The sequence below is a fragment of the Corvus moneduloides genome, chromosome 1, assembly GCF_009650955.1.
Source record: "Corvus moneduloides isolate bCorMon1 chromosome 1, bCorMon1.pri, whole genome shotgun sequence".
NCBI lineage: Eukaryota > Metazoa > Chordata > Aves > Passeriformes > Corvidae > Corvus > Corvus moneduloides.
This window is the reverse complement of record NC_045476.1, coordinates 77,318,122-77,334,656: the sequence shown is the minus strand read 5'-3', so window position 1 is coordinate 77,334,656 and position 16,535 is coordinate 77,318,122. Positions and strand designations below refer to the sequence as shown.

At 39.6% G+C, this 16,535-nt stretch overlaps 1 protein-coding gene across 1 annotated transcript in view; it reads left to right on the top strand.

Moving 5' to 3' along the window:
• Window positions 1–16,535, top strand: part of MYLK4 (myosin light chain kinase family member 4) — a 77,907-nt gene that overhangs the window by 12,150 nt on the left and 49,222 nt on the right. The window contains exon 2 of the mRNA XM_032116698.1: window positions 1,896–2,154. Within this exon, the coding sequence (XP_031972589.1) occupies window positions 1,896–2,154 (259 nt within the window). The remainder of the gene's footprint in view (window positions 1–1,895; window positions 2,155–16,535) is intronic.

Sequence of the window (16,535 nt, the reverse complement as noted above, 5' to 3'; positions counted from 1 at the left end):
AAGAGCTATGGAGAGCCTGAATCAGCTCTCCTTGGCTGCTGTCCTGTCAGGCCACAAGCAGTCTTCACAGCCAGGTCTCTCTAAATCACTGTGGGATTTGAGTAGCTGCAGACGTGGAGGTAGCAGGAGGGCATCTGGAAACATTTCCCGTTTTTTCTGACAGCTTTTGATTATATTGTATCCTCCCTTGTCGTGGAGGAGATCAAACGAGCTGTAGAATAATGGCTCGAAGGTCAGACTGAGCCATTGGGTATTTCACCTGGAATTGTCAGAGCCTTTAAGAAAACCCACGAGCCTGCTTTTGAGAAATAGGAGAAGAAAATCTCATAAAGTGTTCTTTCAGCTGATGGCAAATGGAAAGGGAGGGATGCCAGAACTGTGAAAGCTGGTGAGAGATGCTAGAAGCAGCAGCCTGGACATTTTTACATACTGGATGCACAACTACTTCAGATGATGAATGCCTTACAGTCCCATGATAGTGTCCCTGCATCTCCCATATTAACAGCACAATCTAGGACTACAACAACATGGTAGCAGGGATCTCTCTGGAAGGCTCATTTGAAAACTTCAAGCTTGCATGGTTCCTTGCTGTCCATCATCTGTAAATGTCACCACTACCCAACCATCTCCTGTGTCACATGGGATAGCATGTGGCATCTTTCACATCTGGGAAGTTTGCAGGGATAACTGTGGGTAGAGCAGTTAGTTGGTGTAGGTACACATTTAATCTGCTGCACGTGCACAGATGTGGGGTCAAAACACTAAGGAACATTTTCTGTTAGAAGGTGTTTGGGTAAAAAATAACTGATTTAATTGGGTCTTTGTTGTACACTCAAAGCTGTTTCTCTGTGCTGCCAATGACTGTAAAGTTGTATAGAAATTCTTAATTACACCATATAATTTATGGTATTTATGCAAGTTAAATTGAAAACTATGAGTTGTGTAATGAGATTTAACAGATTCAGCTTTCTAGAGCTAAGGCATTAGCACTGTGCTTTTGTAGCTGCATTTCCAGTACAGCAAAGGAAGGGTTGCAATAATAGCAATGGAAATGTTTTGGTCCTCTATTTCCTGGGTGTAGAAAGAGATGCTGAAATTTTAGAGTAGTTTCTCTTACTCTTTTACAAAAGTTAGTTGTTCAGAAGGACATATATTCCAAGTGTAGCCAAATGATTACTCGAGGTGGGAACCCACGACCTTGCTGAGGAATAAAAGCCTTCTACAGAGAGTCAGTGCTAACAGCTTGACTTGCAAGTGCCTTCCAACCAATCCTACCATTAGACAAGCCTCAATGATCCTACATCCTGTACGTATCAGGCACATTGCAAGGTCCTGCAGTGGGGAAGAATCCAGCTGAGGACTGTGCTCTTCTACAGCCTTCAACAGAGGGCCAGAAATTGCCACCATTTTGGTAACTACCTATTTTTGTGGTACAGGATAGTGGGAAGAGAGAGGAAAGGACTGTGTTCAAGCCTGTACTACTTTGTTTGGTATCTAAAATCTTTCTGGACTTGATAGCAGGGTCCTTGCATATCAGCTTACTGTAACTGCAACAGAAAAGAAAATACATTGAGCAACAGGGAACCACTAAGGTGGCTAAAAAGTGAGGAATGCTCCATAAGCAAGTTCTGCAGCAACAGCAGTAGGTATTGATTTCATTGAGCTAAATAGTTTCTATGAACAAATTAAATTATATTGGTCTTGTAGCCTGCTTGAATTATCTGGTGTTCAATGTAGAATGGTCTCTGTGAACAGCTAGTGCCGTATACTTTGTGTATTTGTTCAGCAAGTATAAGGAGAGAGAGTTGAAATATAGAGTGTTGCAACACTTTTTTTTGGAAAGCCAAAATGCATGAATAACACTGAGATCTCTTATTTGTCTTTCTTTTGTACAGCCAAGAAAGAGGAGAAATCAGAAGTTACGAGTGTTCACTGGTTTATGAGTCTAAGGTGGAGAGGAGAACAGACAGTAAATTAACTGGACATAGTATGAAGCTACTTAAGATTAACAGGCTGGAAGAGATAAATACACGATTCAGCGCAAGCAGACTAGAAAAAGCAGCCTTTTTTCAGAGTGTGGAGAAAATGAAGATGACTAGAAGCTTTCAGGAAGAAAAATTCAGTGAATCAGATCCTGGAACAGAAGATAAAAAGGTAACTAACTGCATAATTAACTTTGTTTTCGCAAAGTACTGCCTCTTTTTTCAGCTAGTTAAGGAGTTTACTATGTGTATTTCCCAGTAGACTTGAATTTTTCATCATCATCTATCAGAATGTATTGTAGCTGTGAAAGACTGTGTTAAGACCTGATTATTGAGAGATGCCTCTGCCCAAATTAAAGTGCAAATGAGACTATGCCAAAGTCAATAGTATGGATTTTATTTAATAATGAATTTGAGGTAGAGAGATAAAAATGGAAAAGAGGGGAAGAGAGATCAAGTAGAAGCTAGTCACCACCTCTGAATCATATGGTGTCCCATTGGTCCTTTTTCACCCGTGGTTTCTCAGTGGTGGAGGTCCTGAGGTCATTCAACACTTTTCACTATTTATATATCTTAGCAAAGAAAGGAATTAAGGTCTTTCAATGAAGTTCATTGGCTACACAGTTCTCTTACTCTGTTGGTTAAATGATTTCCTCACTTCTAATACTAAGTAATGCACATGCTCAGTCTTTCTCTTCTTTTGGGTCAGTGGGTTTCTTGAGTTGTGGGCAGTTGCAATCTCCCCCTGCTGCAATTAATTTTTACCCAGTCAGAGCTGATTTCAGCACAGTTGCTGAGTTGGCTTTCTTTGTGGCCTATAAGTTCTGCAGTCTTTGTGTCCATTTTCAGTGATACATTCTTCTCCCCCAGCTTTGTTAACCCCTTCTTCGGTCTGAGATAACACTCAGACAATAGTAACGTATTTATCTTATTTCAAGTTCTTGAAAGTTACAGTGGCTTAACTGTTTGGGGGAGGGCTTTGGTGGTGGAAGATGCCATCTCTCCCATAACTTGGGATATAAACAGTTGCTTCTTTACACAGTTTGCCACACTGGGAATTTTTATGTGGATGAATTCCCGAATATGTGCTAGCCAGATCTCTCCTCTGCCAGGTCTGGAGTTAGCCCCACACTGCTGCCCTGTTCTGTGCTTATCTTGTGGCCAAGTCGTTTTATGGCCCTAACAGTGTTTGGGACAGGCAACTGTGATTTTAGGTTCTTACAGACTGGTCAGCATCTTTTAATCTTTTGTGTTCGTAGAAGCAAACACATGTGTTGTTATTCTGGGGTTTAATTACTACTGGACTTAATATTCAGAAATTGTAAAAGGGTTGTGTGTTCTCTTCAAAATCAGAAGGTAAACATGGATTTTGTTGGATTCATGTTTTGAAAGTACATGTCTAACAGCTCTGGAGTTGTGGAGATTGAATGAATTCGATGGAAAAAGCAGATTCCCCAAAGGAACTGAGGCAGCTTTGTCCTTTGCTTCCCACTGCCTGGCGAGCAGAGTACGGTTACATGCTGAATGTCACATTGCAGGGCTGAGTGTTGTCAGTGTAACTCTGTTCTCCACCTGTCTCCACTAAGAATGGTGCTGGGCATCATGGTATGGGGTCTCTGGTAGGAAAATGACTCTGTGATCAGCCAAAATGTGTTTAGAAATAATAGCACATTTCCTTGTATTCTGGGTTTTTCTATGCGAGAATCCAGAGGAAAAAGTATTTTTATTGACACATCATTTAGATAAGAACTGAGAAAATCCACTTCCAGTAGGAGACTAAGAGATTAATTCTACATACCAGTTTTTGAAAAGACTTGAAAAATTTGTGCTGTGGCTGTTTATTTGCTGCTTGTGCTGATATGATAGAACAGTTTTTCAAGTATTCTGAGTATTTTTGTGTTCAGATGATACCCTGGAGCATTGGTGTAAAGGAAATTTCATGGTGTTTCCGTTTGTATTATCAACTCAAGAAACTGAATTTTTAATACTCCTTCATCTGTTGAGTCACTTCTGTTCAAAATTATTCCAGTCTTCAGTAAGGTACTACAATTTTTACTTTGTAGACATAGAAAGAGAACTTCATATTGAAACAAGCAGATCATATTTCATATAAGTAGGACATGTTTATTTTGGAGAGTTTCATTTAGTGTTACAGTGAAAGTGAAAATTAAAAAAACACCCCCACAATTGGGTGGTTGGAGTTTGGGAGATGTTATTGGCTCTTTTAAGAGAGTATACTTCCAGTGTGAAAATAACAAGTTGCACAAGTGATACAGCAAAAACTGCTGTTTCTTCTGTGTAGCTCTTCCTGTGGGCCTAATGGTCAGCAAAAGGACTGAGAGCTGCTTTGCCTGTGTTAATGTATCTGAGGTTGATGCTGAATTGCAGATAGTCACTAAAGGTGCTGGGATTTTTCACCACTTTGCGCTTCAGAGTCTCTTGACTCATGGTCTTGATGTTTGTTTCTTTAGTCTGATGGTTGGAACTGGCCCTTTCTTAAGTGTGCTGTAAGAAAGGGTAGGGAGTTTTTGGTGGTGCAGTAGAGGAGAAAGGAATACATTTAGAAAATGAACAGCTGGTGGCTAATTGCAAGCTGGAGAAATAGCTCTGTATTCCCATTTTAGCTCATCAGTCTCCTGGGAGCAAGACTTCAAAGGTGAAAGACAATCTAACTGAACTCTGGTAATATACCTCACTAGAGTGAGGCTTCCAGATACATAAACATTGGTTATATTTCTCCTAAGCTTTTAAAACTTGACTTTCACACAGCATTTTGGTTTGTTTTTTTATTTTTTTTTCAGGAATTTCTCAGTGGGATAAAAAATTGGGCCCTAACTATCTGTTAATATTGATAAAAGGAAAACTAAGACCTTCCCTTAAAAGTTCTTAGCTTGGTCTGCTGGCCTGATGAGCAGTTTTATTTTATTGATCAGGAAAGGAAGGAAAGAAGAGGGTGTTGGCAGGAAATATAGTAAACCTTGCCCAGGTGTATGCACTTATGTGTGTACTTTCTGTTGATGAAGGTGAAAGCAATGACAAAACATCCACTCACTTAAATGGAAATGTGTTGGAGCTCAAGAGACCATCTAGGGGAGAGTGGTCAAAGTCTGTATTTGCTGGAGGAAATAGTTCTGTCTGAAACGACTGATTATAATTAAAGAAGAAAATGATCCACTTCCTCAAAACAACTATTTTTCTAGACTTCGTTTTTTGATATATGTAAAAGCAAACATATTTTTCATCTTTTGGTACCGTATATTTTTATAAAAAACACACAATCCCAAACACAATGTTGTAGCAGTAGTAGTAATAACAGTAATAATCATCATCATCGTCACCATAATTTCATAGCTATTAGAAGGCTACTATGGAAAGCAAACCCCTCAATCGTTGACCATCAATTATGAGTGATTGGTGCTGTCGAGAAGTTGTGCCGTCGGTGCCCTCTAGATGGCACCCTTTGCCACTCCAGCTCTCAATTGACCGTTTCCCTCTTGGACAGGATGGCGAAACAACTCATGACAAAACTTCTCCTTACACGTTTTGCGTGTGCTTTCTTCAGATTGCTCTCTCGTCCCCCAGTTGTACTGTTGGCAGCACGTGTCTTTGTATCTTGGCTGAGTTATATCTTTAATGAACATGAAGTTTTGCTTCAGGTTATACATTAGCAAGTAAGAGACTTTTTGTTTTGATGTTTGAGAACCAAATTAAAGGAAGACTAAAAATCCAGACCTGTCCTTGACCCATTGCACTTAATAGACACACGAAGGTGTCTGAACGTGCCGGTCCAAGGGAGGGGGTGGCACAGGTTAGGAACAAGCAGGTATGAGAAGGTGAAATAATTGCTTTTGACAAGAGCACCAGCTTGTGCAAATGTAAATTGATTGTGAAACTGCCACACAATTGGCCCAGCTGCATCAGGTCCCAATGAGCTCCACGTTTAACACCTGGACTGCTTTTGATGGCCCAGTGAATGCTGCTCACTGTTGGTCATCACATCTTCTGGCTCTTACCTCTGGCTCTTTCCTGGTTAGTATTTGGTGTCAGAATGCAATTCAAATTGTTTGATCTTGAATTGCTATCTGCAAAAAGTGGTCATGAAATAATTACCCAGTGTGGGTGGGTTAACTGGGTAAAGAGGAGCCTGGGAGCTTCTATAGTTCTGAACATCACTACTATAAAACAATCAAGTCGCACATGTGAATTGTGGAGCCGAGGTTTAAACACAAGTCACTAATCCCAAAGAAGATAATTTTACAGCATTTTCTATGAAAAACTATCCTTTTTCTGATATTCTGAAAACAGTTTAAGGACTAATTTATAAATATTTAGTTCATCTAGAACTATTGGATACCCTCAGTATTTGGTGTTCAGTTAAGCTAGGCCTGGGGGTGGCTAATTGTCCTCTAATTCCCTGTTTCCAGTCAGAAGATGAGTATTGTCTTCTTTGAGCCTCTTTTCACCTCCTTCACCGCCACCACCCTTTCTCTAGCAGTTACTTTCCTTGCAGGTTCTGTGCTGGAAATGACCGTGGTGGTAACAATACTTTAACAAGTTCCTTTTTCCGGGGGAGGCCAGAGTCATGGCAATATTTTGTACAGAGAAAATATGATCACTGATTAACTTCAAATAAATTTCCTCTGCTCCCTAAAACAGTTCAAGATCTTGAGCTATATATTTTGACAGAAACCTGTTTCTGGTTTTACAGTTTTAGTCAAGAATGGCTGTTTAACAAAACCCTGGAAGGGACTCAGTACATTTATAGTAAAACTTCTTAACTAATGAAGAAGAGATCAAAACCATCATAGCTTTCTTCAGCCTTGAAATTGAAGCACCGTGTCTAAAGCTTGCCTTGGTATGGTCAGGAAATTGGAAGTGGACTTCAGCCAAGTTTGGGCCCATTTTGTTTTACCAAGCGCCTTTTCAGCTTGCTTGGAATGCTGTCATGGGATACTGCGCTGCCAACTTCAGCCTGGCACAGCTTACAGAATATCCTTTTTGTGGTGCCCTCTTCACGTCCCAAGTTCATGGCACTCTCTTGTCATGTGCCAATGTGTGTGATTCCGTGATTCCAGGTAGCTTCGTTTTACCTAATGCTCCTGGCTCCCATGCTTTTGAGAATATTTGTCTGTCATTCTTAGTAAGAAAGAAGGGAATATCAATGTTTCCCGGCTGAAAAAACCTATCACTAAACTGACCCTTCCCAACATAACAGCTACATACAAACTCAAAGGTGGCTTGAGAGTGCTCTGGAGTCACAGAAGTCAGAAGCAGACTGAGGAAAGGACAACAGTCATTAAAATTTTTTAATCTCATGACTTTCTTTTCCAAGCGATATCATGATTTTTGTAGGCTGATTTGCGAATTTTAAGCACTTGAGATTTCTGGTACTCGTGTTCTTTGCTTATTCACCTCTGATCAGGTAAATACCCAAGCAGAGAAGAAATGGTGCTGTTTCTTCTTACTGCTTCATCTTCTACAATGACTCTTAGTGCGCTGTAATTAATGGCACCTGTTGCATTGAAGATGTATAATCCTTACATATAGGAATTCCTTCCGTAAGTATAGACCTGAGACCTTATGTAATGGTTCTTCACAATCCTTACATATATCCTTATGTGTTAGACAATAAACCCCACCAAGCTATGTTCCTCAGATTTTTATTTTGTGATCTCTAGAAATAAATCTCCCTGGGCTTACAATGGAGCTGGCAGCAGGATTTTTTTTTTTTTTTGGTTAAAGTTACTTACCATTTCCAGTTTTAATACCTTGTTTTTAGTTGTTTAGAAATTTCCCAGGTTTTGACTGCTCAAGCAAATATTTTCCATGCAGAATTTGCATCACATTGAATTGCTTGGGAAAATTCAACTAAAGCATTCTATCTGCTTCTGGGAATTTTAGGGGAAAGAAGACACTTTTATGATAATATTGAGTGTTTCATATCCATTTGGTTGAAATAATCTGGCACCTTCTATCCTTTGAATCAAGGAATTGATGGCTGGCAGGTGAGCAGATGCTGGATATGACAAGGGGAGGCAGCTAGGACTTCCTTTCTGCATGGTGTGGGTTTGGATATAGGAGCAATGTAGATAGACTGCAAGCACAGGAACAGAAGGGACTGAAGACAGTAAAACTACGGCATTTCAAACTGACCTTTCTATGCATATGCACCATGACACACTTTAGGTTATTGCCTTGAATTTTTTTTTCCATTTCTTGCCTAGTAAAAGGGAAAACAAAGACTATCAGTGGCCTGAAATGCTAACTGCAAAGGGATTGTGCTAACAGTTTGCTTTCATTGGAGAAGTTCTGGAATGTCAGAGTAATTGCCTTCAAGTGCATGCCATACACATCCCGTGTAGATCCCTCCACCTGTTTCATGCTTGTCAGTGATCCATCACTTCTTTTCCTTATAGGTTCAGGGAATGCATTGAAGTGTGAGATGGGATCCTGCTGTGTGTCCAAGCCTTGTCTAGCTAGGTGGTACTTGCAGAGCTGGGGAGGGTTTTGAGGGTGCCTGCCAAATTGCATCTGCTACAGCAGGAGAACTAAGTTAATCAGATGATTAAAATTAAAGGGATGGATCTAATCCTGCAAAGAAATGCTTCCTGGATTGTAGATAATTTCTGCCTTTTGGCTTCATATCTCTGGCAAACCTTGTGGACTGTGTTAAGCTGTGGAAGAAAGAAAGGGATCCCTGCATCTGGAAATGCACAGGTAGTAGATATACTTTTAATAAATGAGATATATTTCACTGCTCAGTATCAGTATTGTTTAACTGGGTGAATGCTGCTTGTGTTTGGATGTAGCCAGTTAAACCTATTTGTTTTTTCCTGGAGCAGCATTTATATCTCTCTTTCACACTGGCAGTATCTAGGTCTACCTGGCAGTAAATCCTAGGCAGATGATGTGCTTTTCCGGAAGGTGCATCACTTCAGTTGGAAGGCTTTGTCTTGCCATTAAAACATCCTCTAGTGACCTCTGCTGGGTGCAGTACAAGGGAGTGCTCAAGGTTACCGTCCGTGGGCATGGTGGTAACAAGGTTGTCAGCCCTTGCTGTGGGACTCAGAGATCCCTAGTAAGCCCCTGATTTTCCTGCTGTTGTCAAGTGAATGTAGAGTTATCTCCCCAAAGAATTAGCATCACTAGTTATTACATCATGTTGCAAAGACAATATACCTGTTTGCTGTGATTTCCTAGAAAGTAATGCAGGGATCACCCATCGTGTAGTAGCTCAAGAGCTTTTAGAAGAATTCCTAACAGGAAACATTATTTAAACAAAAGAAATAGATGAGTTTAGAAAGGCAAAAAGGAAGACACTTTTTTTTGAAGTATCTCCAAGGATGTAGATTGCCAAAATGCTTAGGATTTTATTTAGTTTGCTACAAATGACATTTTTCTTTCTTTCTGGGAAGAGATCCGCCTACAGAATCTCAAAAGTGTTTTCGTGTCAAAGGTTTAAGGTCTGAAAAGTCTGTAACCTCACACTTGTATATTCTTCCAGTGTTATCAGCCAAAAAGAGTCATGACCTATTGTGTGAATTTATAGAAGAATTTTTCGTGCATAGTGTAAAGACCTCACAGTATAGTGATAAGGAGAATAATTGAAATATTGCTACACATATCAGCACTCAAGATGAATAAGATTCATGAAGAAATCACCTGGCAAATAAAAAAAAGGTCGAATCTGTTGTTGGTAGTTGGCATTTTGTCTGAAACTGTTCCTGCACTTGCACATGAACTTGAAAAAAGATCCACTCTTTCCTTTATGCCTAGCTCATTAAGATTTTGCATTTTCTCTTGAGTCAATTGTAATTTGAAATGAAAAAGAAATTAATTTCATTCCACTGCCCTTCCTGTTAATTTCCTTCCATTTGTATTGCATTTCTACTGTTCTGCCATGGTCAATTTATTTTTCAGTTTTTTAAGACTTAAGGCCAACATAATACGTGATATTTGGTAGCAAGAGAATTATATCCATTGTACTGTGAAGAAAACACATTTTAAAATACCCTGTACTAAGACTACCAGAGATTGTTTTCTAGTTCTTATCCGAACTAAAGTATTTTTTCCTGAATTTAGCATGTCAGTGACTGTCAGAGCTCTTTGCCAGTTTTGTTGCACATCATCATGAGCCCATTTTTGAAATTCAGAGTGGTAATATCTGTCAGACCTTTTTTTTCCTTTTTGTCTTTTTTTATCTCTCTGCATATGCTACACTTGTTCTTTTGAGTTAAAAGGTCCTTCATGAAGTGCAAGTTTCTCAGGCTCTCTCCTAAGTCCTCACAGATAGAAAGGTGGCACGGACTCACAAGTATTCCAAGGGCAGGGCAAGTGTCCTTTCCAGGAACTGTCAGTAGGGCTGTGCTCATGCAGTAGTACTCCTGGGTAATTGGAATCCTTAGCTTTGGGAGGAAATGAGTCAACAGCTGCCTGAAACCAAGATTATTGTGTCATCTCAGGACCCCATGGCATGTCCATTCCAGACTCATCCTTCCCTCTCCCTTCCTAGAGACGCATTGTTGCCACCCGCAAGGAAACAGTTCCTAGAGCTCCCTTGTCCCTCTGCATGCTGATATGTGTCCCATGGCTCTCAGACTTGTGGAGGTTTGGACTGCTGTGATGAGAAAGGCTGGTGATCTTCACCAGCATTCATATTTGAGAATGGTTCTTCCTTGAACTCCCAAAGTGAGCAAAACTGGGGATCGCATCAAAAGAGCTCTGTGGGTCTTGCTCATTTTTCTGTGGTTCTGGTGAAAATATGAGTTTGGCTTCCTAAGAGAGTTTAAGGGAACAGTGCTACCCTTTGATCATGATGCTCCTTCCCCAAAGAAGTGCTAATTGAGGAAGAAGATTTAGAGCTATAAAACGTAACTAGCAGTAAATCCATTTTGTTTCTGTGTGTGATACTACAGCAGAACACTACTGCCAGCAGGAGGTAACTGTACTGTTGGTAAGCCTGTGTTTGTTCAGCGGGTTGTAAAGGGCCTTTGGTAATAATTATATGTGTTATTATGAGCAAACAGTGTCCCTAACACTGGGATTGTGTAAGGCTTAGTACAGGTCGGATCCACTCCACAGAATTCGTTGTCTAAACAGCTGGGTGAGGGAGAAGTGAAATGAAAAACAGGTACGGAGATGGATGAAGATTATGCTAAGGTTATGCTCTCAGTCATCTGTGACATCTGTGCAGAGACATCTGCAATATGCAAATGAAATTGCTGACTCTCTGTCTAGTGTCCTCTTTACATGGCTGTATGCTGAGATCTGAGGGGAGGCATACCTCTGAACCCTCCGCCTGCTGGATCCCAGTCATTTCACAAGTGCTGATTACTTCGCAAAGCTCTTGCACACCATTTGGTCCAGGATCTAAAATTTAAAAAATCTGTAACATCTTCCAGATATCTTCTTTATTTTTCTGGGGTTCATTTACATACAATTCACTTTTTCCTCACCCTGTTAATTTTCCTTGGTTTTTATTTAGATCCTATGAATACCATGGTTAGAGGCTTATTGTAACCTTTGGAATATATTACTGTTAAAACATCAGAAAATTAGATCAGTTTCAATACAGCAAAGGCATATATATTTATTTCTCTGTAAAAGATGTTGCATTTTGTCTATCTTCCCTTAAAAACATCTTTTTGACCTTAGGTGCATGGCTTAGCAAAGAATTGTTTTGGCCATGATCATTCAGAGGTGTCTTGTTACAGACTACCTACCCAACCAATTTGTAAAATACACGGAGGTCCAGGGAGAGACATTCAGACTGTCCCTGTGACCTTTCTCTTCTGGCACCCTTGTGCGATGTCTTGTGGACACATTTAGCAGAAGTCACGGTGCAGTAAAAGTGACTTTCCAGCACTGAGTGTGGCATGAGAATTCCAAACAAGGGCGCTTGCATGGGAGAGGTCACATTTCTGTTACCTTGAACTGAAACCTCACATGTAAGGAGCATTTTGAGAGGTTCAGTATCTTCATTTTTTCCCTTATGTGGACAACCTGATGTAATTCCTGGTGTTTGGTCCAGCTGTGTTTGCTGAAAATTTTTTTTTTACTCTCCTGAGTTAAAGAAATTGCTTGATTTCTTATATTGAAAACATAAGTTTGGCATGGATTGTATCATAGGTAAGGGAGGATTTTTTTAAGTACTGTGTAGGTAGGTGCATTAAAGTGCTTATTTGACATTTACAAATGAAATTCTTGGGAGAAATTAAAATGGGGCTTTATAAATGACCTTGTGCTAAAGAAAATGCACATGATGTGGTTATAGTACACAGAAATTAATTTGTTATTGACAATAAAAAAGAAGAGAGTATTTTTCCATAGTTCCCTGTCTTCAAGGCTAACTAAGCAGACATGCTGGTACACGAGATCTCCCTAACACCATGCCTGGACTAAGTGATAGAGCAGGTATGTGGGCAGATAGGTTTAATTTCAGTTATGACCCTACCTAGTTATGAGTCTGTCTAGTTTACCTCATATCTTAAATAGTGAGTGTAGTTGAAGATGATAGAGAAAATCTCAGTCTTTAAACAACTATTTTGCAGGGAGACAACAAGGTGTGGGATGATTTTCTCTTGACCTTTGATGGTGCCATAGCGCTTATTATCATCACAACATTTTAAAGGACATATTCACTAAGGGAATTATTGCTTTTATCAAATCAAACATGTTCTGCTGCCTTTCTGAAACTTCTGGTAGACCCATGTTTGGTAATTCTAAATCTGGAGCAATTACCTAAAGCCTCTTGGTCTTGCATGTTTTAGACCATAATAGAGGCATCCTACATTCTCCTATTTATACCTACCCTATGTATTTCTTCCAACTCGTATCTTCGCAGGGTTTTATAATGGTTTCATAAGAAACCTATTCTATAAGAATAGAAATGTACAGTATGGAAATGTAACTTGATGATGAGAGCGTCTAAAGAGTTTTGGGGGTCTAAACATAGCTTCATATAGTATTACTAAAATGGAAGAATGAACAAAATTCAGAAGATTAGGACAAATGAATAGGACAAATTTACTAAAATGATAAATTTATGTTTCTATTTTAGTCACTTTTAATCCTTTAAGCTGTCCTTTTTTCAAGACAATATTCTAGCCCCTAAAATGCATCTTTCCAGCACTACATCCAAGACCTGTAACTTTAATTTCCCTTGTGTGTGCACTTCATTTTTAGTTATAGAACAGTTCAGTGTCTGTTAAAATAGAGAAACATGGAAAGGCAGGAATTTTTCCAAAACCTTAAATTGGGCAGGTTTTTGAAAGCATTTTCTTTTCCGTGGGCTGATTCCACATGCAACTACTGCCTCTCCTGTCATTGTTAGTTACTTGGCTTGTTAAACACAGTATTTACACCACTTTTCTTACCTAAGGAGAATGCCTTGTGCACTTAATGCTGCATAAAAATTGCACTACAATTTTTTGGTCAGCTACTCCAGAGAATAGGCATGAAAATCTTTAGCTTGGTGTTCTAGCTGCCAATGACTGCCAACAGATTGATTCAAAACGTTTGAGGGCCAGCATGGGACTTGTAAAGAAAGCTTGTGTGATGCACTCTTCCTGGCTCACGCTGTGCTTTACAAGGTCCCCCTGCTTCATTAGCAGTAATTTCATGGATGGTTAGATATTTCAGGAGCCAGCTCAGAACGACAATTTGCTCCTTATATCCCCAGACAATTCAAAGTTTTGAAGTATCAGAGATTATATATGGACACTGTGAGTGACAGTTGTCACATCAGAGACACAACAGTCTAAGTAGACAGGCTGTTATGAAACTGAATGGAGAAGCAGGGGCTTAGAAGGATGGAAATAAGCATCCAAGGTGACCCAACAGATCTGTTACAGAAACAGGGCTGGGAGTCAGACTTTCTAACTTCCAAACTGGGGCCTGAGTCATGCTGCTACTGCAGCAGGACCCCCTTGCAATGAAAGAAATGTCTTGGTTATCACACCTGTTTCTTATATCTGGGACTGTATTCTCTGAGGCACATTGTATGAAAGCCTTCGTGTTATCAGCTGGCATTTGCCAAGTATGTGGGATATACTTTCCCCCCCCAGGAATTCTTCAGTCATCTCCATTTCAGCATCATGTGTCTGCAGTAGAGAATACTGGCTGCTTAGCTATCTTTGGGTTCCAAAAATCATTGGAATGCATAATTGAAAGAATATGGGATGGCAATAATGATTTAAGCTCCATTTCCATGTCTGCCAATGCTCCTATAGTTTCCAGGATCATCCTGCATGTGGGATCATACTCTTAATGTATGCAGTGTCTGGAACTATGAATTTTCCAAAATGTTCAGCAGACACCATAGAAAAAATTAGACTCTTAAAAATAACCTCCCCCTGGCATAATCTTTCAATAACATTTGACTTTAGAAACTGCATTTTGTCTTTGAAATTATCATAATTTATAAAGACCCATCAATGCAAGGGAAGTCAAGAAGAAGAGTAGTGCAAGTCTGTAGTGTTACAAACAACTTTTATCAGCATGAATTTTGAGTGAGATTTAATTTGTCAAGGGAAACACTGAAGTTTATGCCAAATAAATGTTTTCTGGAATAAAAACCCAAATGAAAAACTACTGCTTTGGAGCATCTGTTTATCCATTGTTCAATATCTGTCCTGGTTAATTTTTTCTCTCAGCTTGTAAAAGCATGCTTTGTTTGGTCTTTGTGGTACTCCATGTAGCTCAAAAGGTTCATTCAGTATTAGAAAGAACTAACTGAAACTAAAGCATAGCTTTCTGAGCTATGTAAGACATTTCATGTCCTGCTCTCTGTTTGTTAACTATGATTGCAAACAAGCAAGTATGGTTTGTTCCAGGGGAAAGATGGGATTTTCTACCTTCCAGTAAGTCCAAATGACATGCTAAAGGATATGGCCAGAGATATCTCACCATGTGGGTGGTCTCAGGTTACACATTATTTACAGTGAGTCTCTTCACATACTTCAAGTTAAGCATGTGCTGAAATGCTTTGTTAAATCAGGGTTGTTGGGTTTCATGCATTCATTTACATTGAGGTTGTCTGAGCATACATCCAGTGGAAAGACAATAGCATTTTCAAGGAGCTCATATTCTATGTGTAAGTGTAAACGAGAGGAGAGTGACACTACAAAGCAATAACATTACTGTTCAGTGAATTTGTTTTTGTAGTTAGCCTTTGCTTGACAGGGGCAATGCTTTAATCGCATCAGAGGATTTTTTTCAAGCTTCATTCTGCAGGGTTTGGTCTTTGTTAGGATTTTGCTGTACCATGGATTGTGTGATAAGCCTTCAGGTACTGACTCCTTGGAATAGGTTAAAGTGCATAAGAATAAAGAGAAAACGAAAAGATAAATCAGAGGAGTGAAGAAAAGCTGGTCCCTTTTTAATTTCTTCCAATTTTTCAGACACTTAGATTATTTGTCTTTTACAGAAGTTCTCAATTTAGATCAAACCAGGCCGAACTCCTTTGGTGTTATTGTGGTTGACACAAGCCTAGAATTGGTGTGCTGTGTTTCATTGAGCTGAAAATACAGAAACCTGCATTGGGATGGTTCCCCTTCCATCTCAAAAATCATAACGTAGTGTATAAAATGGTGTATTTCAGATAAAACTTGCCCAGCTGTCACTGATGCGTTGTCAGAATTGCGGTCAAGTGGGAGTTTCAGATATGTACACGAAATGTAAATTCTTTGTTTATGAAGCTGCTTGTTTTTTTAAATTCATTGGGAATTAGCCGAGATCATTTATCTTTATTCTGTTCCAGTGCTTTCATACTTGTTTCCCCTGAAAGTGGCCCACCACCTCTGTTTTGTGAGCATTGGCTCTTCCTTCTGATATTCATATCAGTAGGACTCCTACAGTACGGGAGACAGAAACTCCGACTAACCTCCCTCCACTGTCTGAGCATCAGTTTGAAATCAGCAGTGTATACAGTATGTATGCACTGCTATCTGATTGAATGTGGTGGGCTAGAAAATGTTTGGAAGATTTTTCCCAGTAATGGTTATCTGAATGCAATGAAATGAGGGAAGAAAATTGCATTCAGATGAACTGTGATCTATGGATTATATAGGCTATAAACCTTCAAACCTAGAGGCTTTTGTTTTTATTAGGAACTGTTGCCAAACATTTGTCTTTTTTAGAGATCCTAATCCTAATGCAGGTAATCCCACTCTTGCTTTCTAAAAAAAAACCCCCAGGATTTTCATGAGTTGCAATGATAGGTCCCCATCACCACTGTGTCCCCATCACCATAGCTGTTGTTAGCTTGCCGGTGTTCAGGAAGAGTGTCTGCAAGACCAGTAAGAGAGGCAAGCTGACATGCAAAACGAGGCTCTTGTGTATAGGCAGGCACATGTCTCAACTCTCAGCAGTCTGCCAGTTGCTCTGCTTGGAATGAGTTGGAACAAGACTAAGTTTGTCTCCAGCAGAGACAAGTCCTCACCAATTAGCTACGGGTGTTTTTCAAATTATCTACAATTTGAATTTTAGTTCTGGCTCATCTCAGATCCTGCATCCTGGAAAACTTGCCTGCAGTGTTTTTTTCCTTTTCTTTTG